Source organism: Furipterus horrens, unplaced genomic scaffold (assembly GCF_987537825.1).
Source record: "Furipterus horrens unplaced genomic scaffold, mFurHor1.1.pri manual_scaffold_12, whole genome shotgun sequence".
Taxonomy (NCBI): Eukaryota; Metazoa; Chordata; class Mammalia; order Chiroptera; family Furipteridae; genus Furipterus; species Furipterus horrens.
The window spans coordinates 69,128,444-69,154,664 of NW_028327182.1; the positions used below are offsets into that span (position 1 = coordinate 69,128,444).

A 26,221-nucleotide genomic window follows, 5' to 3' on the forward strand; every position below is an offset into this window, starting at 1 on the left:
TAAACATCTCCTGGGGAGATAATAGCCAGCTGGATAATTACTTAGAGATCATTGAAAGTTGATGGTATACAGCCTATGTTTTGTTATTCAACTGTGATTTTTGTTTTTTAGCAATGGTCATAGTGTCAGCCAAATGCCATCCATTCCTAAGCAAAAGAGCATAAAAAATTGAAGATGTCCATTTGTGTAAAAGACACATCTGCCTAGATCATGTTCTCAGTGCAGTGGCTCTCGTTCTGCAGACTTGTCCCACAGCAATGCATGTGCATGTGCTAGAGAGACAAATCTTTTTCTAAATCCAATGTACCTGGCAAGCCCATTCCACCAACCGATCCTTTTGGTCCAGGAAGTCCTGGAGCACCTGGGGTTCCGCTTGTGCCTGGATCACCTTTAGGTCCTAGAATAATAAAGTGAAAAATTAAAGGCTGATGTCTATGAAACATGCCGGTTAACATTTTCTCAGCATGGGCTCCTGCTATGATGATGAACTTGAACTCCACTTCATACCTGGCTGGCCAGGTTGCCCTGCTTGGCCATCCTTTCCAGGCACTCCTGGAGTTCCAGGGTCTCCTCGAGCTCCTTTATCACCAATTGGTCCAATTTGTCCTACATGCACACACACAAAAATAATGATGACCCATGCCTACTTAAAATAGGACAGTGTAGCAGAAACAGGTTTGTTTGATATTATGTGTGGAGAACCAAACAACTGATTAGGCAAGTCATTCTGTCACCAGTGTTAAAACTTTCCTCCAGGTTACCTTTTTCTCCTTGCTCTCCCTTCTGACCCTTCATGCTGCCCATGAACACCTCATCCATGGACCCAGGCTGGCCAGGGAGACCGATATCTCCTTTCTCACCCTTGAAGCCAGGGTCTCCCCTGGGTCCTGAGGAGCCTGGGAAGCCGTGGTCCCCTGTAGAGGAAAGAGAAGGCACCTAGTGTGATGTGGCCAAGTGTCTCAGAAGCAGTGACAAAGTGTGGCATTCTTTCTGGCTAGTAGAAACAACCGATAAAGAAATTATAAAGAACTACTAGACTGTCCAAAATTGGCATTAAATTTTAAATGCCTGAGTTACCTAGAAGAATCTGACCCCAGGTAAGTGAACCATAAAGCCATTTTTTAGAATTCATTATTTGTTAACAATTGCAATATATGTGACTTTGCTTAACAGTTTAAATAATTTAGATTTTCTTTCCTTCCTAAATGCCTTTATCACTCCTGTTCATGGTGACTCTAAATTCCATACAAAATAAAAGAATGGAAATTTTACTGTTCTACTAAACAAATCACCATTTTCATGTCTCACATTCAAAACTAATTTCTTTAAAAATATATTATTTTGGACCAATTTTAAATGATAAGAAATAAAGATTAAGGCATAAATTTGCCCAGTTCATTAATTTAATTCTAAAGATTCTGCTCCTGTGACCTTGCATGACTGAAGAGTCCATCATTTCTCAGAAAAATAAAGAATCTCAACTGTGCCAATAAGGAAAACCTGAAACCTGTCTTCTCTCTGATTGGTTGACAGAACACACACAGCTTTCAATTGCACACACACTGTGCACCATGAATTCCTACTAGGGATCTTCCAGATCCTTGTTTGATCATCTTAACTTCTTTCCTTTGCCTCTTGAAATGAAATGTGATCTACTAGAATTTCCCAAAAGGCACTGAGACATAGACATAAGGCAGACTTTTCTGGAGTTATCAGATCCCTACCTTTTTCACCCGGCAACCCTGGCACGCCTGCTGGTCCTGGAGAGCCAGGCTGCCCTGGGGTCCCCATGACGCCCATCTCTCCCTTGGAACCTGTGGCCAGATGGAAGGACTGTGAACAATGATGGCAGATGCTAAGGGTCATGAACAAGATAAGGTAAGGTGTTCACATATCATTTACCTTGAAATCCAGGAAGTCCTGGTGTCCCCTGCTGTCCAGGAAGACCAGGAAGCCCTGACTGTCCCTTTAGGCCAGGGAACCCTTGACTCCCTTTATCTCCTTTGGGGCCCGGCATGTCCAGGCCTGGGAATCCGGGGAAGCCTTTCTCTCCTTTCACTCCAGGAGGGCCTGAAAGTGGGTGAAGAGCAAATAACTGTTAGCAGAACTTAAGAGTGGTCTGCAGTGCCTTTTACTGGGTTTAACTGTTACTTTCTACAGAAAGTATGTGAACCTGCCCACACTGGGGGACTGAGACGGCTGTCATCTTCCCAGACAGTGGTGTTTGGGGCCACTGAGGCAGTCAATGCATAAACAATGTTCCAAGACGAAGTCCCTCCTTTCTGCCATCAGTAGTGAGTAACCACCACTGTAAGCACCAACCAGTCTCTCCACAGTATGTAGACCTAAGACTAGCTTCTCTTCAACTGCTTTTCACTAATTATCCTGCCATATACCACCATCACTGTCTTAGTTTTAGAATTATTATTAAAGGCAAATGAAGCTTCTCAGTTTAAGTTATCCAGAACTCATTAACCCTTCTATGGAAAGATAAGATATACACACCAATCATTCTGAATTTGAAAAAGTTATTGACTATACAATAAAGGGACTGGCATGTAAACCATGCCTAGTGGGAGGGAGAGAAAGACACCTACAACTACATTTAAGCAAATAATCAAACTTATTTCCACAAAATAAAATTTACTCTTTCCCCTTTTAGTCACAGATTCTGCTAATTTCTCCTTCATGGAGACCCCAACATAAGGTCCTATCCTTTTATAAATATGATTTAGGGAAGAAATGATTCTGCAAGAATGTCACATCACCTGATGATCCTGGTGGTCCCTGTCTTCCAGGGGGACCCATCGCTCCAGGGGGGCCTATTCCAGGAACTCCTGGAGCTCCTTTGGGACCTTGTAATCCAGGAGGTCCTGGGTCACCTGGATAGGGGAGAAATTGTGAATAAACTGCATGGAGACCACAGCATGTTTCACAGCATATGCTACCTACTTACACAAAAGCAGCAACAGAAAACCATATGCTCTTGACCTTCTAGGATTTTCATCATTCATTCACCAAATACTTACTGAGAACCTAATAGGTGCTCTGGGAACACAAAATAAACAGACCCTGTCTTTACCACAGTCTAGATTTATTTGCAAGAAGTTACCTCTGAGTCCCTGAAGGCCGGGGGGCCCGACTGCTCCATGCTCTCCAGGAATGCCTGGTCCTCCGATGTTTCCCTTCTCCCCAGGTGTGCCAGGAATGCCTGGAAGACCTGGCAATCCTTTGGCTCCTGGCAGACCAACTCCAGGCTCTCCCTGGAAGTCCCCAAAGCACAGAGAAGCAAGTTTACCAGTGAAGCCCATGATTTTATCAAGCCAAGAAAAATGCGTAAGTGTAGGCTGTTATCTGATATTGTGATGCATTTACTAACATCTGTCCAATCCTCTTCGGTTTGTAAAGCTTCCTCACACCTACTATTTCCTTTCACTCTCGCTGCAAGCCCAAAAGGTAGGCAATTATATTATTATTTTCATTTTACAAAGAAGGAAAGTCAAGGCTCCCCATGGTTGAATGACTTGTCCAAAGTCCCAAAGGCAGGATTTCCACTCAGGTCTTCTGGCCCCCTGACTCTGCCGCCATGTATGTGTGAAGAGCTGACTCTAAATAATGGACAAAATGCCAAATGTGATGAGTGGTCAGCTAATTGATATTTCCTTAAGAAATGGAAAAGTTCCAGGACCTGAACAGGACACCATTTATGTAGTTTTTGCTTCACTGAAGGCTTTTCACATCAAATTAAACAGTTAAAACTATTTCATGAGTCAAAGGGCTTCAACAAATACAGATAATGAAAAATAAAGAAAGTATCTTTACTGAGAGTGCTTTCAAAACAGCCCCAATATAGGTGTTGACACAGGCTGTTTGAAGCAGTAGGTGGACATTACTTCCAGCACAGTGGACCTCTGGTGTCCACTGTAGGTGACAATTTCCAGATGAGTTCTCTTTGGACAGGAGGGGGCTCTCATGACTTCTCTACACACCCCAGCAGGAAATTTGCAAAATGGCAGAAACTCAATGCAAGGAATTTTTTTTTAAAGCACACTATTTTAAGTCACGAACCAAATCTTTAATTCCAAGTCCATTTGGCGTTTACTAACTCATGAGTCTCACATGTTTAAGGCGATCCACCTGCCACCACTGCTGACTAATTCTTCAAATCAAGTACAGGTTGTACCAAGACAGATTTCCAAAGGCTTCTCGTTTGTCTTAGCCACATGGAGCAGGGACACTATGCAGTCAGGTGTTTCCCAGGAAGGAGCTTCCCCTGGGCCACTGAGGCACAGCTGCCCCGAATACCTGCCAGCCCCCAACAGCTTTACCTGTCCTCCCCAACAGAAAGGAAACAGGCCAGCCTAGTTCTATGCTGGCAAGGGACTGCCGTTGGCCCATTCTCCCTTTTATGACTGATGCCTTCTTGCAATTTCACTTCCCTTCCCTAGCCTCAGAATAGGAAAGGCTCTAACCAACAGTCACCTACACTTCCTGAGCAGAATTTCAAATCTCAGCAAGTATGCAGAGGGTGTTTGAGGGCAAGGAGAGTCCTGAAGTCACATGAGCCCAGGGATTCCTAACCAGGGCCATTTTGTCCCCCTGGATGACATTTGGTAATGTCCGGAGATGTTTTTGTTGGTCACAACTGGGGGTAGGTTTGACATGCTCCTTTAGCATCTGTGGTTAGAGGTCACGAAGGAGGCTCCTAAAGATCTCAAATGTTGTAGGCAGCCCCCACCACAAAGAATCACTGGACCAGCAAGTCAATAACACAGAGGCTTAGAAACCCTATGCTAGACCCTCCTGGGAGAGCTAGTCCATCTTATAGAACAGTGGCTTTCACTTTGCTGCTCACAATAAGATAGCCATTGTACATTGAGATTCAGTATATACACAATCAAGAACATACTCATAAAGCTGAAACAAATAATTCTCCCTAAAACATTTACTACCATGTGCTATGTACTTTGGTATTTTCTATTCTATGCTATTTCATTAAAAAACAAAACATGCTGATCCCACATATCCTGTGAGATCACTAACCCACATTTTATGTGTCCAATTAATCACAAAGGATGGAGGACACAGCAATCTAGAAAATACTAAGTACCCACCTTTTGGCCAGGGACACCTGGGTTGCCAGGTAAGCCATTAAGTCCTGGGCGACCTGGATTCCCAGGAAGTCCCACATCTCCAGGTAAGCCATCCACACCTATTTTGAAGAAACAAAATAGGAATGTAATAATGCTACTTTTCACTTTCTTCACTTCTTTTACACTTGCTCAAAAGTAACTGAACTGATTTGAGATGGCCAACAACAAGGAAGCCCTATCGAGGTGGTTCTAGGAGGAAGATGAGACCACCCTGGTCATGGCAGTGCCACCAGTGCCACTTGGGGTACCATGTACCATGGACTACTCTCAGCGCCTACAGCCCCCTCCTCTTTGTCTCTCACTCCAATTCCCATCCCGACCTCTTCTACTCAATTTGAAATTTTCTTTCCTGTTCTACTCCTTCCAAACAAAACAAGCACTCTAGCGTTTGCAGACTAAGAATGGCATTTTGGACAATTACTATTCCAAATGTGGCCACGAGTCAGGAACATTGCTGTCATCCTGCTAGAAATTCAGCCTAGATCTATGGAAGTTGACTCCCATTTTCACAAGACCCCTCATGACTCGTGGACGCGTTGAAGTTTAAGAAGCACAGCTTTAGACCACTGGTTCTCAAATAGGGCTGCACCATAATGGAGGCACGTGGTGACATTTAGAGACTGGGACCCAACCTGAAGGTTATGACGTGCTTTCCAAGAGCTGCCCACATGGCTCTCGTGTACAGCAAAGTCTAGGAGACAGGTTTGCACACTCTCTGTGGGATTTGAAGGTCCGTGACATGCAGTCATTTGTAAGTTTACAGAAGCACAAAACTGAATCAGACCCGCTGTGGCTGTTGTGCCGAGGGGCCCTGACAGGAAGTGGACCTAACCACCACCAGCATCTGCATCTCCAAGCAGCTTCGTGAGATGTGGGCAAAGCACCTCTCATTAAGGAGACCTCCATCAGCTAAACTCTACCTGTCATGATGGCAACGGTATGGTTCTCATACGGAATATGGTGGAGATCATGAACAAGCAGAAGGCCTGCTAATTTCCCCATGAACTTGAAGTGTCACTAAGGGCCTTCTGCACTGACAGAAATGGCCATGTGCATGGGCAGGTAGTGCATGGCTCTTGGAGGAAACAGGCTGTTGTCTCATGTCCTCCAAGCGTGAAGGCCTGTCACCTTTACAATGTGTGTGACGCAATCCTCTAGATAAGAAGCCAAGAGAAGGAAGAAGTCTCTAAACTGGATAAGTGGCCAATAAAATGGAGGTCAGGATGCCACCCAAATGGGAATGAGACATCCCATTGTCACTCAAGAGTGCCTTCATAGTCCTGGACCACGTTCGTAATAGCAAGTCTACATATCAGAGTCTACCTGAAGGACTAATAAGAAAGCAACAAAAAGGGTGTAATTGTCCTCTTTACTGGTTCTAAATGTCAGGGCCCTGTGGGGATGCCAACTCCATAGTATAGAGGCCTTGCCCCCAAGAATGAAGCCCTCTCCTCATTCCCCAACACCTGCCCCTTGACCTTCCCTCTGACTTCTATACCCAGTCTGGTGTAGATCCTGGTTGGCTGTATATTTCCTTTACTGATGACAAAAACCTCCTTCAGGGTGCATCTGAACAGATGCAGCATCTGCCAGCTTCCTGGTCAGCTTCGAGTCCCCTAATGCTCCAACTCTTTGCCAACCAAACCACTCTGCTGGCAGGCACCATTTCACCCATGGCCTTGGTGACTGAAAGCACCATCCTTCACACTGTGCAGCTCTTTGGCAAGCCTTCCCTTAAGTGCATGGTCATTAACTCACATAGTGTATTCACGCTTATTGCCTCTTATTCTCGTAAAATTCAAGTAAAGATGAACAGAGAGACCACAGCCACTGCTGCTAATCAGCGAGGAGACCCACAGGGGCCATGGCCAGAGCAATGGGCCAACTCATAGTTGGGCTCGTCCTGCAGGTTTACCTTTGGGGCCTGGAGGTCCTGGAAATCCTATCCCTGGCTGGCCAACAGCACCCCTCTCTCCTGGGAGGCCGGGCCTTCCTGGGGTTCCAGGGAAACCTCGGTCACCTGTTGTGGGCAAAACCAATGGTCAGCATGAAAAAAGCCTGAAAATGTTCCAATTCTATTTCCAGGTGAAGTAAAACACTAAGAGTACCTTGGGGTCCTTGGAAACCTGGGGGACCTGGAAGTCCATCTGCTCCAGGGGGGCCAGGTAAAGGCATGACTCTTCCTGCTTCACCCCTAAGACCTGGGGAAAAAAGATCAAAGACATAGTGTGAGCCAAAGCCTCACCTCCTCTGAGCATATTTTGTGTACCTGGATAGACACCTCCATCTGCACACCTCCATTTCCTCCCCGTTTCCCAAAATCCTTCACAGTGTTCCTTCTCACCGCAAAAATTATGTCCAACATGACCTAGGTTGGTTTGACTGAAGAATTCCTTAATAATCCAAAGTAAGTCATGAAAAGCTGAAAAACCTACCATGACAAGGTGAGCTGGCCTGGGTAATTTCTTAACTAGTCTTGTCTCAAAAAGTCAAAACACTTTTACTGTTCTCTCTCAATTTCTCAACTGATACTAATTCTGAGTTGCTTTGAGACCAACCTAAATTATGTTCATCTGGTGGTAAATTGTCTTCACAACATGCTAAATGGGTGGTTATCCATTAGTGGTTACCATGCCGCTGGACAGTCGTGTGCTAATCTCGACCAGCACAAGCTACGAGGTGCCAGCCCAGCCTTGGGAAGTTCATGCCTAGGAGATCCACTGGGTGGCAGGATTTAGCTGTTAAGAAAGGACCTAAGGGCTCATCTCCAGGAATGTGTGCACTGACTCTTCATAAACTATAAGAATTCAAGATAACGTAGGGTCTCCCAGTAACAGCCAACATATTCTTGAGCTGCAGATTGTGGGAAATGCTCTGATCCCAACACATATTTGCTATCAGTTCTACCCCTGAAAATGAGGTTTTTATGATCCCCAAAGTAAACAGAGTTCTGGCAGATCAAAGAAGGTTGGGGGTTTCTAATCCAAAAATTGACTGGGTCTGGATGGCTAAGGAACTCTACAGAATGTGGACAAAGATCAACAGCTCTGCAACAACGCCTCCTTCAGGCACCATTTTCCCCATCCCGCCAGGATGTATCTGTATGTGCCCTAGCTGGTTCTTCTGATGGTAGTTTCTGGCCAAGAAGAAGATCTGATTTCTTTTTATAGCCCTGCAAGCTTTCAGAACCCACAAGTTCAAAGAACACTTAGTATGATGATTTTGGAATCAGGAGCTGAGGAAAAGTAATCAGAGGTCTCTTTTCCAAGATTGGGGGTCTTTCTAAGTCAAACCCAGTATTTCTCTGCCCTCAAAGGAGTAAAAAGGAGGCATTTATTGCTACACAGAGAATAATTATCCATCGAGTCATAATGTGGTGCTAAATAGTCAAGGTTCTCACAAACAATGAGAATTATAATAATAATAGATACGTTAGGATGCTAAATTTGGATTTTCATCAAAAACTGGCTAATATTTCCTGCACCAGAGTGCTTATGAACTTTATACTATGTATTAATAAGGAAATAATAGTTCCCAATGAGCTCAGGAATTGATAAAACTTGGGCTATATATGTGACCGGTGACAGAACTGGCAAATCTGAAAGCAAGGAAGCCTTCGTGTAATTGCTGCTGAAGAATTTTAGTTACCCAAACTCCTTTCATTGATTTTTTACAGCTGTTAAAACATGTCGTAGGAACGCACATTTCCTTTTCTCCTCTATATCCAAGCCATTCCTGGCCTCTACTCTTCTCATTTCAGGGTTTTCTAGAGAAAGATATGAGTGTTCCATTTATACCCTGAATCACATTCAACTAATGCAACTAATGACTTATTGGGAGCCTATTGTGTGAAAGGCCTGGAACCTCCTCTGTGCACTTTTGTCCCTGAAAATAAGGTTGTAACAGAAAATGCCTGTGGGAAACCCTCACATGATCCTTTCTCCACGTTCTCCGCCAAAGCCTGGACAGTGAGCTCAGGGGGGCAGGGTCAAGTTTGTCTTGCTCATTATTCTCTGATCACCACTTACCATAGTGCTTGGTACATAATATCATGGAAAAAAAAACCAGTCAGCAAATGACTGAAACCAACATACAATTAAATATCAATGGTGAAGTTGACACTACAGTGAAATTAGTCAACAGGCAGGGGCCTATATCAAGGGAGACATAGAGAGTGCAATGCATGGGATACCCACAAGCCAAAACAGACAGCACATGGGAGAAACACAGAAAATAGATGAGAAAAAAAAATGTGCTTATGTTGGAATCACTTCCACATAAAAGGTTGACTTTTGCTGGTATATGCTATACATTTATTATTTAAAAAATCATCTATCTATTTAAATTCTTTTCAGCAAGATCCTACATAGTACCTGGCCCATTTAATACACAAACTAGTGAAGATACAAAAAGGCCAAAAAAGGACTGGCCCATGTCACCTCTAGAAGAACTGAGACCAAACCCTTGTCCCCGCATCACTGAGCCCAAGACGCATCTTTGCGCTATACCTGAAGTCCTCAGGTCTCACCTGGCTGGCCTGGAGATCCAGGGCTTCCCGGAAAGCCCGCTTGTCCTTTGTCACCAGCAGGGCCAATTGGGCCATACCCTGGAGGCCCAGGAGGGCCAATGTCACCACGACTGCCGGGAAATCCAACTCCTCCAGGGGGACCACGGTCTCCTTTTAATCCTATTGAACCCTGATGTGAAAGGAGGAAAAGAAACATCATCAACAGACATACTGACACTCCTGTCCATGTCACATTTCTCCACACTCTGTAGTAAATAAGTACCAGGGTTTAACTGGCTTATGCTATTTATTTACTGTAACCCTCCCACAGAGGTCAACTTGCAGTTAATAAATGAAACCAGCAGTTTCTTCCCTAAGCTGAGCAATCACCGTCCCTCATCCAACACAGAAAGACACTTCAAAGAGTGAAGTATTAATATCTGGAATCTTCTTTTAAAGGACAGCTTGAGTGCCGTTAATTTGAAATTTCACCACCCTTCTGACCTAAGATGGTCTTTTCAGTTCTCCTCCAGTACATCAGAAGACACTGATCCATTATCATATAATCAAGTCAACACCATCAGCGAAAGTTTATAAATGTAAGTTTGTCCATGAACCACGAAACAAGTTCATTTACAAAAATTACCATTTAAGTGAAAATTATTTATTTCTTTGTTTTTTGAATGCCCATTTGTAAAGTACACGTTTAAAATTTGGAAATAAACATACCGGGGAGCCTTTGGGGCCGGGCAGACCTGGATGGCCATCTCTTCCAGGAGCGCCTGATCTGCCTGGTATACCGGGTTGTCCTGGAAAACCTGGGTCTCCTTTGTCACCTTTGAGTTGAATGTCGTAGTAAATCTCACCAGGCTCTCCCTTGGCTCCTGGCTGGCCCATCAGCCCTGGGGTACCTTGAGGGCCCTACAAGAACAAGACTTTAAGACACCACTGAAGACATACATCCATAGAACAAACCAGTATGATTGATTACACAGTCAACAGTAAAATCAAGAAGACACCTCTCTGAAAAATGGGAATGTGTTTAGGACTTCCAGCTAAGATAGAGGCATAGGCAGACACGCTGTGTCTCCTTCCACAACTAAGAAGGAATAAAACTACCTCAAAACTAGAAACAACCAGAAGTTCCAGAAAATCAAGCTGCATGGAAATCCAACAAACAAAGATATAAAGAAGATATACTCATCCAGAGAGGTAGGGAGGGCAGAGAGGATGTGGTGTGGTGGTGGCAGCAGCAGCGGCAGCAGCAGGCCGTTAGAAAGCAAAGTTACACGTTTAAAAAGTCAGGAGGGACACCTGGGGAGCGTTCCCAGCTCCTCACCAGACCACACAGCTCACGGTCTCAGCACCAGGGAAAAAATCAAGCCTCATTACTTCTGACTCTGCAAACCAAGGGGGGTGGGGTTGAGGCAGAAACTGCCAGTCTCTCAGCAGAGTCCACTAGTTTAAAGGGCCCCCACAGTCCTAGAACATCCACAAATCCACCCACTCAGGTAATGACAGACAGGGCAACAGCAAGAGGAACGCCAGTCCCATATGGAGAAGTGCATGGAAAAGGGGCGAGTACTGGGCAAGCAGCATTGTTCCCACTCTGACCCCTCCCCCACATACAGCGCTCCCCCACATACAGCGCGACAACCTGGTGAAACAGGTCACCCTGTAATGACGAATCCCTAGGTTCCACCCCTTACAACGTAACAGGAGCAACAGCTCTACCTAAGACACAGAAGCAAGCAAACAGTGGAGCCTGTCAAGATGAGGACACAGAGAAGTATGGCCCAGAAGAGGAAACAGATCAAGGTTCCAGTGGGAGAACTAAGTGACGAGGAGATAGCCAACCTAACAGATGAGGAGATAGCCAACTTAACAGATGTAGAATTCCAAATACTGGTGACAAAAATGTTCACAGGCTTGACAGATATACTTGAGTATGACAAATGCATAAGGGAAAAAGTGAAGGCTATGCTAAATGAAACGAAGGGAAGTCCACACAAAACCAGTGATGAAGGGAAGAAAACTAGGGTTCAAATCAATCATTTGGAACATAAGGAAGAAAAGAACAGTCAACCAGTACAGAATGTGGAAACAAGAATTGAAAAAAATGAGGAGAGGCTTGGGAACCTCTGGGAAAACTTTAAACATGCCAACATCCAAATCATGGGGGTGCCAGAAAGAGAAGAGGAAGAACAAGAAATTGAAAACTTATGTGAAAAAATAATGGAGGAAAAATTCCCAAATTTTGCGAAGGAAATAGACATACAAGTCCAGGAAGCACGGAGAGTCCTGGGTGAATTGGACGCAGAGGGGACCACACCAAGACACATCATGATTAAAATGCCAAAGGTGAAAGATAAAGAGAGAATCCTAAAAGCTCCAAGAGAGAAGCAGAGTTGCCTACAAAGGGGTGCCTGTAAGACTATCAGCTGATTTCTCAAAAGAAACTTTGCAGGCAAGAAGGGACTAGCAAGCAGTATTCAATGTGATGAAGAGCAAGGACCTATAACCAAGATTACTCTATCCAGCAAAGCTATCATTTAGAATGGAAGGGCAGATGAAGTGCTTCCTAGAAAAGGTAAAGCTAAAAGAGTTCATCGTCACCAAGCCATTATTATATGAAATGCCAAAGGAACTTACTTAAGAAAAAGAAGATCAAAACTATGAACACTAAAATGACAACAAACTCACAACTATCAACAACTGAATCTAAAAAATATAAACAAACTCCAACTAAGCAAACCAGAATAGGAACAGAATCATAGTTATGGGGATCATTTGGAGGGTTATCAGCTGGGAGGGGAAAGAAGGGAGCAATGGGGAAATGGTGCCGGGATTAAGAAGCATAAATAGACAGGGGGAAGTTAAGAATAATATAGGAAAGGGTGAAGCCAAAGAACTTATATGCACGACCCATGGACATGAACTAAGGGGGGTGGGATTGCTGGAGGGAAGGGGAAAACTGGGCAGAGGGGAGCAAACCGGGAAAAAATTGTAACTACTGTAACAACATAATCAATAAAATATACTTAAAATAAATAAACAAATAAAATGAGAATGTGTTTAGATCTCCTCATTCATTTTCTAGGATCCATCCAGTAGCTCTGTGACGAAGCCCTGGTCTGATCTCACTTCTTGTAAAAACACTTTGAAACATTATCGTATTAGGTATTCTAAAGAGAGACTGGACTAGGACAGGGGGAATAATGGTGTGGCACTGGGTACCCAGCTTATAGAATGATTCTTTTTTTATTTTATTTTATTTTTTGGTTTTTCAATTACAGTTGTCCCATTTTTTCCCCCATTTCTCCCCCCCCAGCCCATCCCTTCTCCCGCAATCATATCCCTCCCCGTTGTCCATGTCCACGAGTCATTTATACACGTTCTTTGACTAAACCCTTCCCTTACTTATCCCCCCCTTCTCTCCCTCCCCCCTCCCCCCATCAACTTATAGAATGATTCTTAGATAACTCTCTTGTCCCTTATAACTGTTAAACATCTATAAGAACATTTTAGCAACTGCTGAAAGGCACTAAATGGGCAACTTCCTGGGCCCAGGAACTAGAGAAATGGCTTCAAGGAGCAGATGGTGAAGTCAACAAAGGCTGGGAAGAGCCGTGTTTTCTCTAAGTCTAGTCGTTACTGAAATTGTACAGGTTTCCTTTTATGCTTACACTCCAAATGCTGGAAGAGATAAGGATTTCCAGGGCACCAGGGAGACAGGAAACTCTGAGAAGTGAGCACTGGGCCAACTCTAAAATTACTCTGACAAACACTACATTTTTCAGTCCCTGGAAAGTTAAATCTGCAAAGAATGCCCACACCCACAGATAGTTTCTCCTCCAGCCACTCTGAGAATCGGGGTTCGCAAGGAAAATAGCCAAGGTTTCAAATAATTGCCTCCCTTGCTTGTTCTCTTAAGCCTGAGAAAGAAATCTCTTCAGCCTCCCTGCTGACTTGGCAGAATTTACACTCTTGCATAATTCATTTAATTTGAAATATTTTTTGTAAACTCCCGCCTCGGATGGTTTTTGGATATATGTGAACCACACAAATACACACACCTTTGTGTGTATGTGTAATACATACTTCTCAAAGAAAGGAGTTGGAAGACAAAAGACATACCAAAATGCATAGTCCTTAGATTTAAGAAATGGCTACTATTTAGCACACGTCTACTACGTGTCCAATCATTGGCACATCATCTCTGATTCTTATCCCAACTCTGCAGGGAAAATATTAAAAGCACGGTTTATCAGATGACGGAGTGAATACTCAAAGATGTTCGGTAATATATCCAAGATGACATAGTCAGAAAGTGCTTATTTCTGATTGCAAAGCCTGTATTTTAGCCCTACACTGAAGAATTAGCTGTAATCTCATAAGCGCTGCCTATTACACAGATGTGGAAATGAGGCTTGCAGAGGTCCAGAGGCCTGCTCAAGTCAAACAAGTGGTCAGTTTGGGACTAACTTAAATGGGGTTGAATTGTTTTCCTGTCCACATCGCTTCCTAAGAGCTGAAACTGCCAGGTAAGGAATGTGAGCAGCTGCTCTTTCTATACCAAATACAGCACAGTTCCACTTCCTCAGATGCACAACCGACACCATCTAGCGTGCTTCCAGAAGCCTGGAGAGTCAGCAGCAAGTCTGTATTGTCCAATAGTACTTAAAATTTTAAATTAAATAACATTAAGACTTCAGCTTCTTAGCCACACTAGCTATACTTCACGGACACAGTAGCCATCACCAACCAGTGGCTACCAAATTGGACAGTCCAGACAGAGAACATTTTTGTCATGGCAGAAAGTTCTCCTGGACAAATGAAGCTCGTTGGATCTAGCCCCTTACAAGGGAGGACACGTCACTCAGATCTACTTGGGAAAGGTAGAAGATGCTCAATCTATTTGCTCTTGTCCCAAGAATGGGAACACATTATCTCTACCAGCCGCCTGCCAGAAGTTTAGCAGAGGTTCAAGGAAAAAAAATCACTATTTAGTTGAAAGGTATTGTGGTTTTCTGTAGCTTTATCCCTCAGCTTAATATTAGCTCCTATGTATCTTTAAATCTCAGCTAAAATTAGACTTCTTTGTGAAGCTTTTCTTGATAGGTACAGGCTGCTTTCTCCCGTATTTACACCATGTAGCATGTAGTTCTCATTATAAAAAATTCCTTTGTTAATTAGGAACTTTTGCTTGCACATCTGTCTTTCAGGGCTCTGAGGACAAGACCAAGACCTTCTATCTTTGTGTCCTTAATGTCTGCAACTACGGAGATATATTGGAGGAAGCATATGTTGAACTGGCAATATTCACCAATAAAAAATAAATACCAATGTAAGAAATTATTACCAATGTATACTTTTCTCAACCTGGAGGCATCATTACGTTATTTTATGGTGATTATTCATGGACTGGAAATATGCAGTTTTCTAATACTGTGAGCAGAGGGTGAGAAAATGTAATTTTTATTTTAATAATAATGACCTTGTCACCTATCATTTGAGGCAGAAACCTAGAATTTTTTTTAAAAGTACATTTATGACCTTGGATATCTCATGGAGTTACTCTGTCACATAATTTAATCTTAAGCGGCTCAAAGGTCTTTTGATCCACATTCCTTAAGACAAATACTGAGGAATCAAATACTGCCTTGAAAATTAAGCATTGACTGCACAAATCAGTGAAGATCTGACAGCTATATGGTCTCCTTCTAAAAGGGCTGACACTGCGGGAAAAGCCTGGAGGAGTTCCTTTCAATTATCTACTCTCAACAACCACAGAACCTGCCCAGGCAACTTGGACTTCAACATGGATCAGGCGCCAGACTGTTGTGATCTGTCCTTCCTTCCCAAAATCAAACACTCGGCTTTCAAAAGAACATGTGACAGAACTACTACCTAAATCAAATGAAAAATCAGAGCACTTCACTTTTTTATTTTAATCTACTTTCCAATATGCTCCACAGGTTCCTGTATACCTCTTTAGCCTCCAGCCAAATTTGAAATAAGAGAACCACACTTCTGAGCTAGTTAAACCATGCAGCTGTGATAGAGCTTCAAATAAAAGGAAAATTATTATCTTCTCAATTAAATTATTTACCCATAAAACAATTTTTAGACTTTGTTCCATCTACAGAAAGCAGCTCTTGATGGTGAAGGTATGGAGATTAAAGTTTTGTTTCATGTTTTCTTTACTTTCTTCTTTATCATGACTTCAGCTCAACCATCCTTCTCTCTCCTTCCTCTTTATCCATTTTTATTAATTTGAGCTGGAGAAATGGGTGTCTGCACTGGGTTTCAGGCACAGTGGTGGCAGGAAGGACTCCAGAAAGGCCAAGTAAATAAAGACTATGTCCAGAGGTTAAAAGCATCCTTTCTTACCTCCTTCAAAGCTCTTCTATCTTTGATCACCACAACTGTTAGGGCTTCCCAGCTATGTGAACTTCTAATTCATTTAGAAATTGCAATTTCTAACTTACCTCCCCAGGCCCAGGGAAGTTCTAGAAAGCAGGATTTCAGGATCTAACTTCAAAAGGTGAAAATGATTGAATTCCAGCTGTTTCATTGCCATTTCATCTCATTTTTGCCCCAATTTGCCTTTATAAAAGCACCCAGTAATATTTTTTTAAAATACAGGTGTTAAAGAGCTATAACAAAAAAGAACAATGCTAAAGATTTGAGTTACCATTTATGACAAAAAAAAAAAAGGAAAAAGAAATCGAAAGTAATTGTAGAAACTGGTTAATGCTTACAAAACTTATAAGAATCAAGAAAAAGAAGAATAATGTCCTAAGGGTTAAAAGCTTTAATACAGAGCTGATTATGTAGAATAAAATAATGTCCTTCAATATTTAAGATTATTATTATTAAATTTAATGGTTTCTTTCAAGACAAAATAGAAATGCTACAATGCTGGTATTTTGATTAATTGAAAGGTTTCATGTCCCTATGATGGAAATATTTCATTTATAGATATGAAAAAGCATCTTTACAACAGAGGCTGTTCTTCCCTAGGAACAGTTGGTGCTGAACTCATTCATGAATATAAGTCTTTAGATCATCTGGTATAATAAGCAACAATTGCGCAGAAGGACAATTCAGCTCAACAGTGTGGCTGCTAAGAAGTGACTTTTGGTGGCACCATTTGTTTTAAGAGGTCCCAGAGATTAGGTGGGAAGGTGGCATACCACCATTCGACTGCACATGGACACAGGGAAGTTGCAACTGAATTCTGACCAGGTGAGAAGAAAGGCAGTTAAGATGCGCGTTCTGGATTCCAACAGTCCTGCCCATCCTCAGGTGAACCAGTGAGGATGGGGACAGGGAGTAATTCCAGTCAGTTGGACAAAGAGATACTTTTACCAGGTCCCAGATAAGGCAGAAGCTGTATAGTGAATGCCAAAACATATACCTTTTTTAGTTTGCCTGGTGGCAACTTCTAATATGGAATGATCTCAGATAGGCTTACTTACAGGCAATCCTTCCAGACCAGCCCTGCCAGGTAAACCTTTTTCACCCTTGGCTCCTGGCTGTCCTGGGAAACCTTTCAGAAGATACAGAGAAAAAATTATAGCATGTTATTGATGAGACACTTTCTAATAATTCAAAAACTTTTTAATTTTTTCAAGATTCAAAAGTAAAAAATGAAGGCTCAAAGTATAAAATAGATGATGTATGAAGAATCTCAAGAAAGTAATAATGAAAATGCTCAAGATGGACTCAGAAAGGACAAAAGTGACCTCCAAATGCATATAAATAACACTGAAGTGGGATGGCTATGAGTCCCCCCACTCCTCCCCAGACCACTTCAAGTAAAAATATTCAGTTAACTTCTTTTGGGAGAATGAAATTTGCAGAGCTGAGTGACCCACATGCTGCTATCCTTTCTTAGGATATCCATTTTTAGGACATTTTAATGACACTGAATTTATAGGCCATTTTGATCATTTTAAACCAAGTGGACAAATTCTGGAAGTATGGCATAACATTCTCATTATTAGGCTTTAGTTTTGAAGGCAGAAAACTAGGTCCCTCACAGAGTAAGATACTAAGATACATTTCACTGTGAAGGTTCCAACCCCCTGAAGCAAATGCTGACATGGCCCATTTCACATTTGTGGCCTTACCAATTTCTCCTGGGGGTCCTTGGGGTCCAGGGGGCCCACGAAGTCCTGTTGTGTCACAGACAAGGCAACTGTCTCCTTTTTGACCTAAAAAAAGGGAACACAAGTACTTACATAACATGTGAACAGAAGTCTCTGCAGTGTAGTGACAGAATAGACCAGGGCAAAGGAGACTGTCATATTAATAGTGATGAATTCAAATGTGCTTTTTTTTTTTCTTAAAGAGAGGGGAAGGGAAGGAGAAAGAGAGGGAGAGAAACATTGATGTGAGAGAGAAACATTGATTGGTTGCCTCTTGTACGTGCCGCAACCAGGGACCAAACCCATAACCCAGTCACATGCCCTGACAGGGAATCGAACGGTGATCTTTCACTTTGCAGGACAATGCCCAGCCGACTGAGCCACACTAGTCAGGGACAAATGTGTGTTTTCTCAATTACCTAACTCCTGCTCCAGACACCTCTAACTGTTAATCTGCTGTGTGTCTCTGTAATTGGGAACACATTCGAAGTAACCACTGACGCACTTTTCATGAATCACTAAAAAGTGATCCGGAACTCAGTTTTGCCTATCACCTTGAAAAGTTTTGATGGCTATAATTTTGTCTCACTCTAAAACTTCCCATCACTTTTCAGTATTTGTTAGCAAACTGTACATACATATCATTCCTGGACTTAATCCCATGTAACAAGCTGGGAATAAGAAGCCCCAAAAGCAATAACAAATATGACCTGACACGGATATGGGCAAGTAGAGAGCGCAGCACAGAAAAATGGAAGGAAATGCTTTCCTTAGGAAATTTTAACAACTTGTGTCTTGACTTTCAAAAGGCCTTAGGGTGTCTTTGATATGCCTGTGCCCTAAACCTTAAAATATCTGGTTTCTAGGCACAAATTGGGTTTCATGTAGAGCACAGTGCACATGGAGAAGCCCACACCTGGAAGTCACAGAAGCTGGTCCACATCACCCTCGGGCCGTGACCCTGACAGGCGCTCCTAGCCCCAGGCACTTCTGTTGCACACTCTTCTCCAGCAGGCCCATTGCAGGAGCAGGAAAAGGACCAATGCAGGCAGCATCACGTCCCTGAACTCTGGGCAAGGTACCCTGATTCATTTTGTGTTCTTCCCAGGGGCAGAACAGCAGCCCAGCAGTGAGGCAGACACAAATGTGCGAGTCTGCTAACAGCCCAGCTAAGTTTTGGGCACCCTGAAATTCCATGGGTGTCTGCTTGTGAGCCCAGAAGTGGGCAGGGAGAGGTACTAACATCACAGTCTGGGCAGGCTGATGGTTCTCTAGCAGAAGTATGAAGACACAGGAAGAAAGAGGCTTCTTTTAGGATTCAGGAGATGGATAAACAAAATCTAGGTACAAAGAATCTTCTGACCATTGGCTCTGTCATAAAATATAACAGTCCATCTCAGAAAGTACTAAATACCTGGAAACTAGAAAGGTTCATTCATTGAAATGACACTTATTGGTGGCATCCCCTTCTCGCCCCAATGACTTCTAAGATTACTTCCATCTAAGGTTCTGTAACTTGTGTTGCTGTCAAAATTCTAAGATTTAGCTGAAACTCTATGAAGCGTTTGTGTTTTAGACTTTTGAAGAGCAAAAATTCTTGGCAATCTAAAGACAGCAATGGTACACAAGGAGATAGATTTGTTCTACCCTCTGGGTACTAAATGACATGAAATATTAGAATATCCCTTGTTTATCACACTCTAAGACAGGAGTGTTAGTGCAGTCTGTTTCCAAGATTATGAAGGGATTTGATGCATCCTGTGTTGATGTTAGAGCAAAAACTTGAAAAGAATAAAGATAAGAGAGCACTGGGTGGAGTCAGCTGATCCATCAGCAGGTTTGCTCACACTGATTATGTGTACACAGCTTGAAGGGGTGGTGAGCATCTATGCATTTGTGATTTGCCTTGAAAGAAAGACATGCCTTCTTTGAGAAGGGAACTCTCAAACTTGGAGCTGAAAGACCGCAGTAAGACATCAGTCTGAGAGTTTATCCTGCTACCCATGGAGACAGTAAAGGACAATAACTGACATCAGGGCCATATCTTCTCATTGCCTCCCAGGTGACAGCTGTCTCTCAAAATCCCAACAACAGGACAATCCCAGCAGAGTCATAGGGAGGCACATCCTAGAATGGACTCTGAGGGGAGTTCCAAATAGAGGGAGAATAAACCCCCATCCACCCAAAGCCAACAAATACATAGAGATATATTACATGCCCAAGCACAATCATCATTTAAAAAAATAAATAAATCTCTTACCTTTCTCTCCAACTTCACCTGCCAATCCTGGATGCCCTGGAATTCCGGGAGGACCCCGCTCACCAATGGGTCCAGGCTGGCATTCCACAATTCCATCTGAAATGGAGTTTTACAGTTATAAGATCATTCCCAGCGATCTGAAGCTAGGTACTTCCACCCTCTCTAATTCAATCTCTATTACAAAACCAAACTATTTTTAGATTATTTGGTATTAGAAATCCAGCTTTAGTTTGCTTACAAACATGACCAGCACACGTAGCAGTCATGCACCCATTCACCATCACAAGCCATTACTTCTGAAATTTCTGTTTTAGAGTTCTAAAACTTATTTCATTAGCCCTGTCCTATACTTTACATCATTTTTCTCTTGCAAAGTATAAACCATCATCCTTATTTTAGATTACAAGACTAAGGCCAAAAAAAGTTAAGTGGTTTTTCCATTGTCATACATCTGTGAAGTCAAAGCAAAGACTAGAACCAGTTTCTTATTTTTCCTAAGCAAATTTATAGCAAAGTAATCATTATTTTAGAGATGCAGCCTATCCATGGGGAAATGCCTCTAAGTGGTTGTTCTTATTTAATTCTGAGCATCATTTACGTGAAACAGCATGAAAATGACTCGCAGCAAGGCAAATACAATCTGTCGTGGGGTCAGATGCACACCGTGATAATTAAAACCTCCTTCTTCAATATCTTTGAAGACAAATGACGGAGTAACTTAAACTGTAGCTAATGTCACAGCATTCCATCCTAACTGTAGTCCACACATTCATGAGCTAGAGTTGCTACCTCCCTTCACCCAACTCCCCTCCACACTGACTTCTCACCAGGATAAACAACCAAGCGAAAGGCCCAGCAGTCATGCCTCTGTCTGCTATGGCTCTCCCAAACAGGAGGACCTAAAAAAGGGCCAAAACCTCCCTATTTTGTGACTTTGTTTAGAGCTCAGAGGAAATTGTTAGTTTCAAATGTCTAAAGAAGTCCAGGAAAAAAGCATTCTGGGTTTTTTGTTTTTTAATTCTTACCCAAGGATCTGTTTATTGATTTGAGAGACAGACAGACATTGATGAGAGGGAAACATTGATTGGTTGCCTCCAATACATGTACATGCCCCAACCGGGTATTGAACACACAACCTAGGTATGTGCCCTAACTGGGAATGGGGAATCCTTGACCTTTTGGTGTACGGGATGACGCTCCAACCAACTGAGCCACCGGCCAGAGCTGGGGCTTTGTTTCGCTTGTCAGTTGGTTGCTTCTGTTTTCCTGGGAGCTAACTCTTGGTAAAAGTTATGCATAAGGAGGCCTGAGGGGATGATAATTCTGTCTCACGTCCACTGGCTCCTGCTGGTTCCTTTCCCACCCAGCTTGCTGACCCCATCAGTCTTGAGCAAAGTAGAGTTCATTTTTATGCTTCCAAGAGCAGTCCCTAAATGTCTTGACTGTTGCAAAAGTGCATTCCCAGGCCTGTAAGCCAAGGGTTTATGGATTTCCTGATTCTGGAAATGTAGCCTCATGAATGTTGACTGACATAAAATCATTATTTTTCTTTTCCAGAACACACCTCCTGCCAGACTCATCTCAACCAAAATCCCTTTACATCTTTGGTAAGAAAGCAACTTTCTACCCTCAGCAAAACCAATTTAAAACAATTTTAAGTCTAAAGCAAGACTGTAATGATTATGTCTGAGGAGTTCTAAAATGCAAGTTCAGATTTGCCATTTATACTGCCCGCTCAGTGGGGCCTCTGTAGCCACAGGTGACTTAGCGCTGGCTGCTACCACATGGGACGAGAACACAGGGGCAGAATTAGGGAGCAGAAATTGCTACATTGCATGGTTAATTTACAGGTCCCAAGGTGGCAATTAGTTTTAAGATGTAGCCTCTTGAACATACACTTCAAATCTGAATAAAAATCTCATTTATAAATTATCTATTAATACTCTATAATTGTGAATCACTTAATTTACATAGACAAAAAAAAGGCAACCTGGAAAATTAGCAGGGTAGATACTATAATGTGTTCAGCCAGCACATGCTACTCAATTAAGAGTGGTGGAAATGTCATGCCTTTATGTAAAATTTGTTTACATTTCAGTACTGGCACAATGACCAAAAAAAGGTCCCAGATTTCCCCATGGCTCCCTCACCCACTCCATGTCCTTTACCAATCACTATTTAAAGTTTCAACCCTACAACACAACAACTTACCCACCCCTAGAACTCCGTATCGCCTTTCCCTGCTTCTTTTTATATTGCGTTTATCATCTGCTACATACCATCAAATTTACTCATTTATTTGGTTTACATTCCCCCACAGAATGCATGCTCCAGGAGAGCAGGACTATTTGGTGGGTTTTGTCACTGTTCGTGCCTGGCCTTGCAGAGGCACTCCACCGCATGCTGAATGAAGAAGCAAGCCAAAGGCCCTTTCAATGCTCAAAACTTTCTCTCAGACACATAGAGCAAAAGCGACTCTGGATTGAGTGCCTATAGGACTTCAGTATTTCATCTTAATTTTCTATGTATCATAAACCCATAAGAAAAGGGAAGGAAGTCTCCCTCAAGTCTCAGATGATCCATCTTCTCCTCCTCTTAGCCACACATCAAAGGAAATCCATGCTGAGCCGTTTGCAGTGAAGTTTCAAATCTGGAACCAGCTGTTCCATCCGGCCCATATCTGGCCTCCAAATGGAGCCTCATCCATAAGAACACCCTTTCACAAAGACGTGTTTGAATTCCAGCAAATAAACCACCTGATACTTAAGGCGTACAAACCCGTCTTCCATCAGCCACCACCCAGAGATTAGTAGGACCTGCTTTGGAAATTTGAACTTATTCCCATTGGAACTATTAACTTAAATCTTCTGACATTTTCTTACATTTTGCACTGGTATTACTTGGAGATCATAGGACCCTCTTAACTGAATCAAGAGTTTTAGTGTTCTGTGCTTAGCTTTGATGAAGGGCTGTCATAAGAAAAATCCACGCAAAGTACCTTGAAAATTTGAAGTCCTTCATTATGTTACCATATAGACTGTGCAGTCTGTAGCCATTCAGCCCCTTCTTTGTGTGTGCGCGTGTGTCTTAGAATTAGGTTGTGACTCTAGATAAGCTAGAATACATTCCATTTTCAATAAGAACTGTACTACTCAGCTGGTTTGCTTTTCATCTTCAGATACCAGGAGACTCAGAGCTGGTTAACATATTTCTCATTCCTTTAAGCCAGTCTTATGATTTTTCTTTTACTATTCCTTTCTGTAGCATGGCTAATTTTGCAAAGACACCTAAGAGGGATGTAAATAGTTCATTAATCACTGGACACACCAACCTCTTGTACTGCATGTGAACTCTGGAGTGCCCGGAAAGACCTAGGCTAGCTCTGCCCTGGCATCCTGTCTTCGACAGGACATCATGTGAAATGGTCCCAGAAGGAACTTACTCGTGTGGCCTGGCCGTCCAGGAGGTCCAGGGGGCCCAGGAGGACCCTGGAATCCATCTCTTCCACTTGGTCCTGGCAAAGACACCCCTGGAAGTCCTTGGTCACCTTTTTCTCCTCTTTCTCCAGGGTAGCCAGGAACACCAGGCTGCCCGGGTATTGAGATGCCTGAAACCGGAACAAAATATCATCTGAGGAATCACAAGCTTAACGTCAACGGCACAAACTAATTTTCTTAACTCCGCTCCAGGTAAAATGATGAATGGTCATCGCTAAGAGGGAACTGCTTGGACAAGAAAAAAATTTAATTGGCAGGCTTCTTACCATACAAATGCTAACAGTCAAATGCTTCCTACATAGTAACTTTAAGGCAAAGATGAGATCCACGGAGAGTAGATGTGACTTCTGAGAGATATAAAAAGTCTCACCCATTAAATACATGTTTATAACCACATGCCAACCTATACCTTACAAAATAAACACTTTTCCTATGAATACATCTTGCTTTCCTAACTATTATAGAAAAATGTGCAACAAAACTGTTAGCCATTCAATGCAAATATCTAACGTACTTGATAAAATGTGTTGAGAATATAAACCACAGAGAAGTTTTACAAGTATTATTTAAAAATCAGTTTAAGATGCTCACCTGGGGGGCCTGGCTGGCCTTGCAATCCTGGGAAACCTAAAGGAGAGAAAAAGAGTTGGACAAACTGAGACTGGCCCACTGTGATTGATGGTTTATATTTCTGTGCTCATGAGTTACCCCCTGTCAAGGGGAACAAGGAAGACTGAACATGTGGAAATGTGATGCCCCTGAAGCTACAGAGTTGCTACAGGAAGGGCCCCTAGATAGACAGTGTGACAATGAAACACAAGATCAAATGAGACTCAGTTACCACACAGTCCTACAAGGCACACAGATGTTTTCAAGATGCAAATAAGTGCAGGTCAAAATGAAAGAAAAAGAAAGGACGAGAGAAAGTGGGGGGAGGGAAGGAGGAAAGGGAGAGGGAGGGACACAGAAAGGAAAGGAACTTACCTTTGGGGCCTGGCTCTCCTCTCAGCCCCGGAGGCCCTGGGTACCCCCGATCGCCTTTTTCTCCCGCGGGCCCTGTGCCAATAACCTGCATTACAGAACACGAGATCATTGTGGGGTATGGAAGTGGCTGGTGCTGTGTAGTATTGCATTATAGATAAAGAAACTAACACTGTTTTTTTATTATTTCATGAAATGCGAAAGAAAAGAATTAGCAGTGATGGAGGGGGAGTCAAAAACAAAATAACTATTACATAATGACCTCCTTGCAGAGAACTTCACCAGGAAGCCCCGCATCCTTTTGTGAAAATTTGCCTGGCAGGGGCTTTACCAATAAGACGAAGTTAGAAAAACATTAATCCTGAGGTGCAGGTTTGGAATTTCTAAATGTCCACACAAGCCATAACATGAACATTCTACTTTAAAGAGTGCTGTCAGAAGAATACCTCTACATTTCCTCAAGCAATATATAACAAAACATTCAAAATTTTTACTGGAAGAGGTTTTCTGCTTTCCTTTTTTTAATTAAATGGTCCAAAGTGGGGACTTCCTTAAGGCTCTAGGGATAGGGGCAAAAAGAATGAACTTTAGCCTCATTAAAAAGGAGTAAACTTGTTCATTCAATTCTAAATTACTCAAATTCAAGGAAAATGACCAAGTCAAATGCTGCAGTATTACCCTTAAATTGTAATTCCTTTGTTGCATTTAAATTACTGGATAGTATTAAAATCTGCTGATGAGGTTAAGGTAAAAACAGGTTACTCGAACACTGCTGGTGGAGCACAAAAGGAATCACAAGTCTATATGGAAGTATTAAAAGCATTAAGAATGTTTGATAAATTGATCCAATAATCCTATTCCTGGAAATGTAGCCTACTGGAAAAGTGACTCAAACACCCCCTCCACACACACACACACACACACACACACAATGGCACGTACAATCATTCATCACCAGAGTGCAGCATGGCAGCAGAAAAAGCTTTTGGGCAAAATGGTTAAAATAATTATAGCACAACACTGACAAGATACTAAAAGATAACTTGATAACATGAAGAATGTTCTTTTTTTAAAAAAAGTTACATATATTAATTACACGTATTTAAAACTATATATATGCCAAGGAACAAAATGTTATTTGTAAAAATAAAAATTGTTTTTCTTAGAATAGTCAAATTATGGATGATCTGTCCTTTTATTAACACCGTCCTTAACAGACCATTTAAACCAAAAGTTTCAGAGTGTGTTGTTACTATTTTTATCCACATGTAAATCTTTTCATTTTCAATGGTCAAGGATATGCAAAAATTATCAAAATTTAATAAAAAGAGCCAAACCACACCATACAAAATATAAAATTATTATTTCAGATTATGTGCAGCCCTTTTACATGGAAATGTAATTCTGGGAATGCTGGGGAGCACATGGCTCCCATGTGTTGGTCCCATCTATTTTCCTTTCTTCATTTCAAACATTCTCACAAACCAGCAAACATTACTTTTACTCACAATTCCAGGTGGGCCTGGAGGACCTGTTTCACCTTTGTCTCCCTACAAAAGAAAAAAATAACTTTAGCATTTTTAACGACACTGTATTCGTTAACTATAGTGTCTTGCAGAAAGCAGTTAAACTTTCTTTTTTCTGGGAAAATACTGTGCCCATTATAC

The 26,221-nt window shown here is 42.2% G+C and overlaps 1 protein-coding gene across 1 annotated transcript in view; it reads right to left on the minus strand.

The window, feature by feature from the left end:
- COL4A1 (collagen type IV alpha 1 chain) overlaps positions 1-26,221 on the minus strand; it is a 156,288-nt gene that overhangs the window by 23,047 nt on the left and 107,020 nt on the right. Inside the window, exons 18-36 of the mRNA XM_090258047.1 lie at positions 26,063-26,104; positions 24,558-24,642; positions 24,165-24,200; positions 23,519-23,683; positions 20,077-20,172; positions 17,799-17,882; positions 17,145-17,215; positions 10,390-10,581; positions 9,682-9,850; positions 7,262-7,354; positions 7,069-7,173; positions 5,115-5,212; positions 3,113-3,263; positions 2,769-2,882; positions 1,903-2,070; positions 1,725-1,814; positions 762-914; positions 508-606; positions 308-397 (exon numbers count right to left, since the gene is read on the minus strand). Of these exons, the coding sequence (XP_090114173.1) occupies positions 308-397; positions 508-606; positions 762-914; positions 1,725-1,814; positions 1,903-2,070; positions 2,769-2,882; positions 3,113-3,263; positions 5,115-5,212; positions 7,069-7,173; positions 7,262-7,354; positions 9,682-9,850; positions 10,390-10,581; positions 17,145-17,215; positions 17,799-17,882; positions 20,077-20,172; positions 23,519-23,683; positions 24,165-24,200; positions 24,558-24,642; positions 26,063-26,104 (2,101 nt within the window). The remainder of the gene's footprint in view (positions 1-307; positions 398-507; positions 607-761; positions 915-1,724; positions 1,815-1,902; positions 2,071-2,768; positions 2,883-3,112; positions 3,264-5,114; positions 5,213-7,068; positions 7,174-7,261; positions 7,355-9,681; positions 9,851-10,389; positions 10,582-17,144; positions 17,216-17,798; positions 17,883-20,076; positions 20,173-23,518; positions 23,684-24,164; positions 24,201-24,557; positions 24,643-26,062; positions 26,105-26,221) is intronic.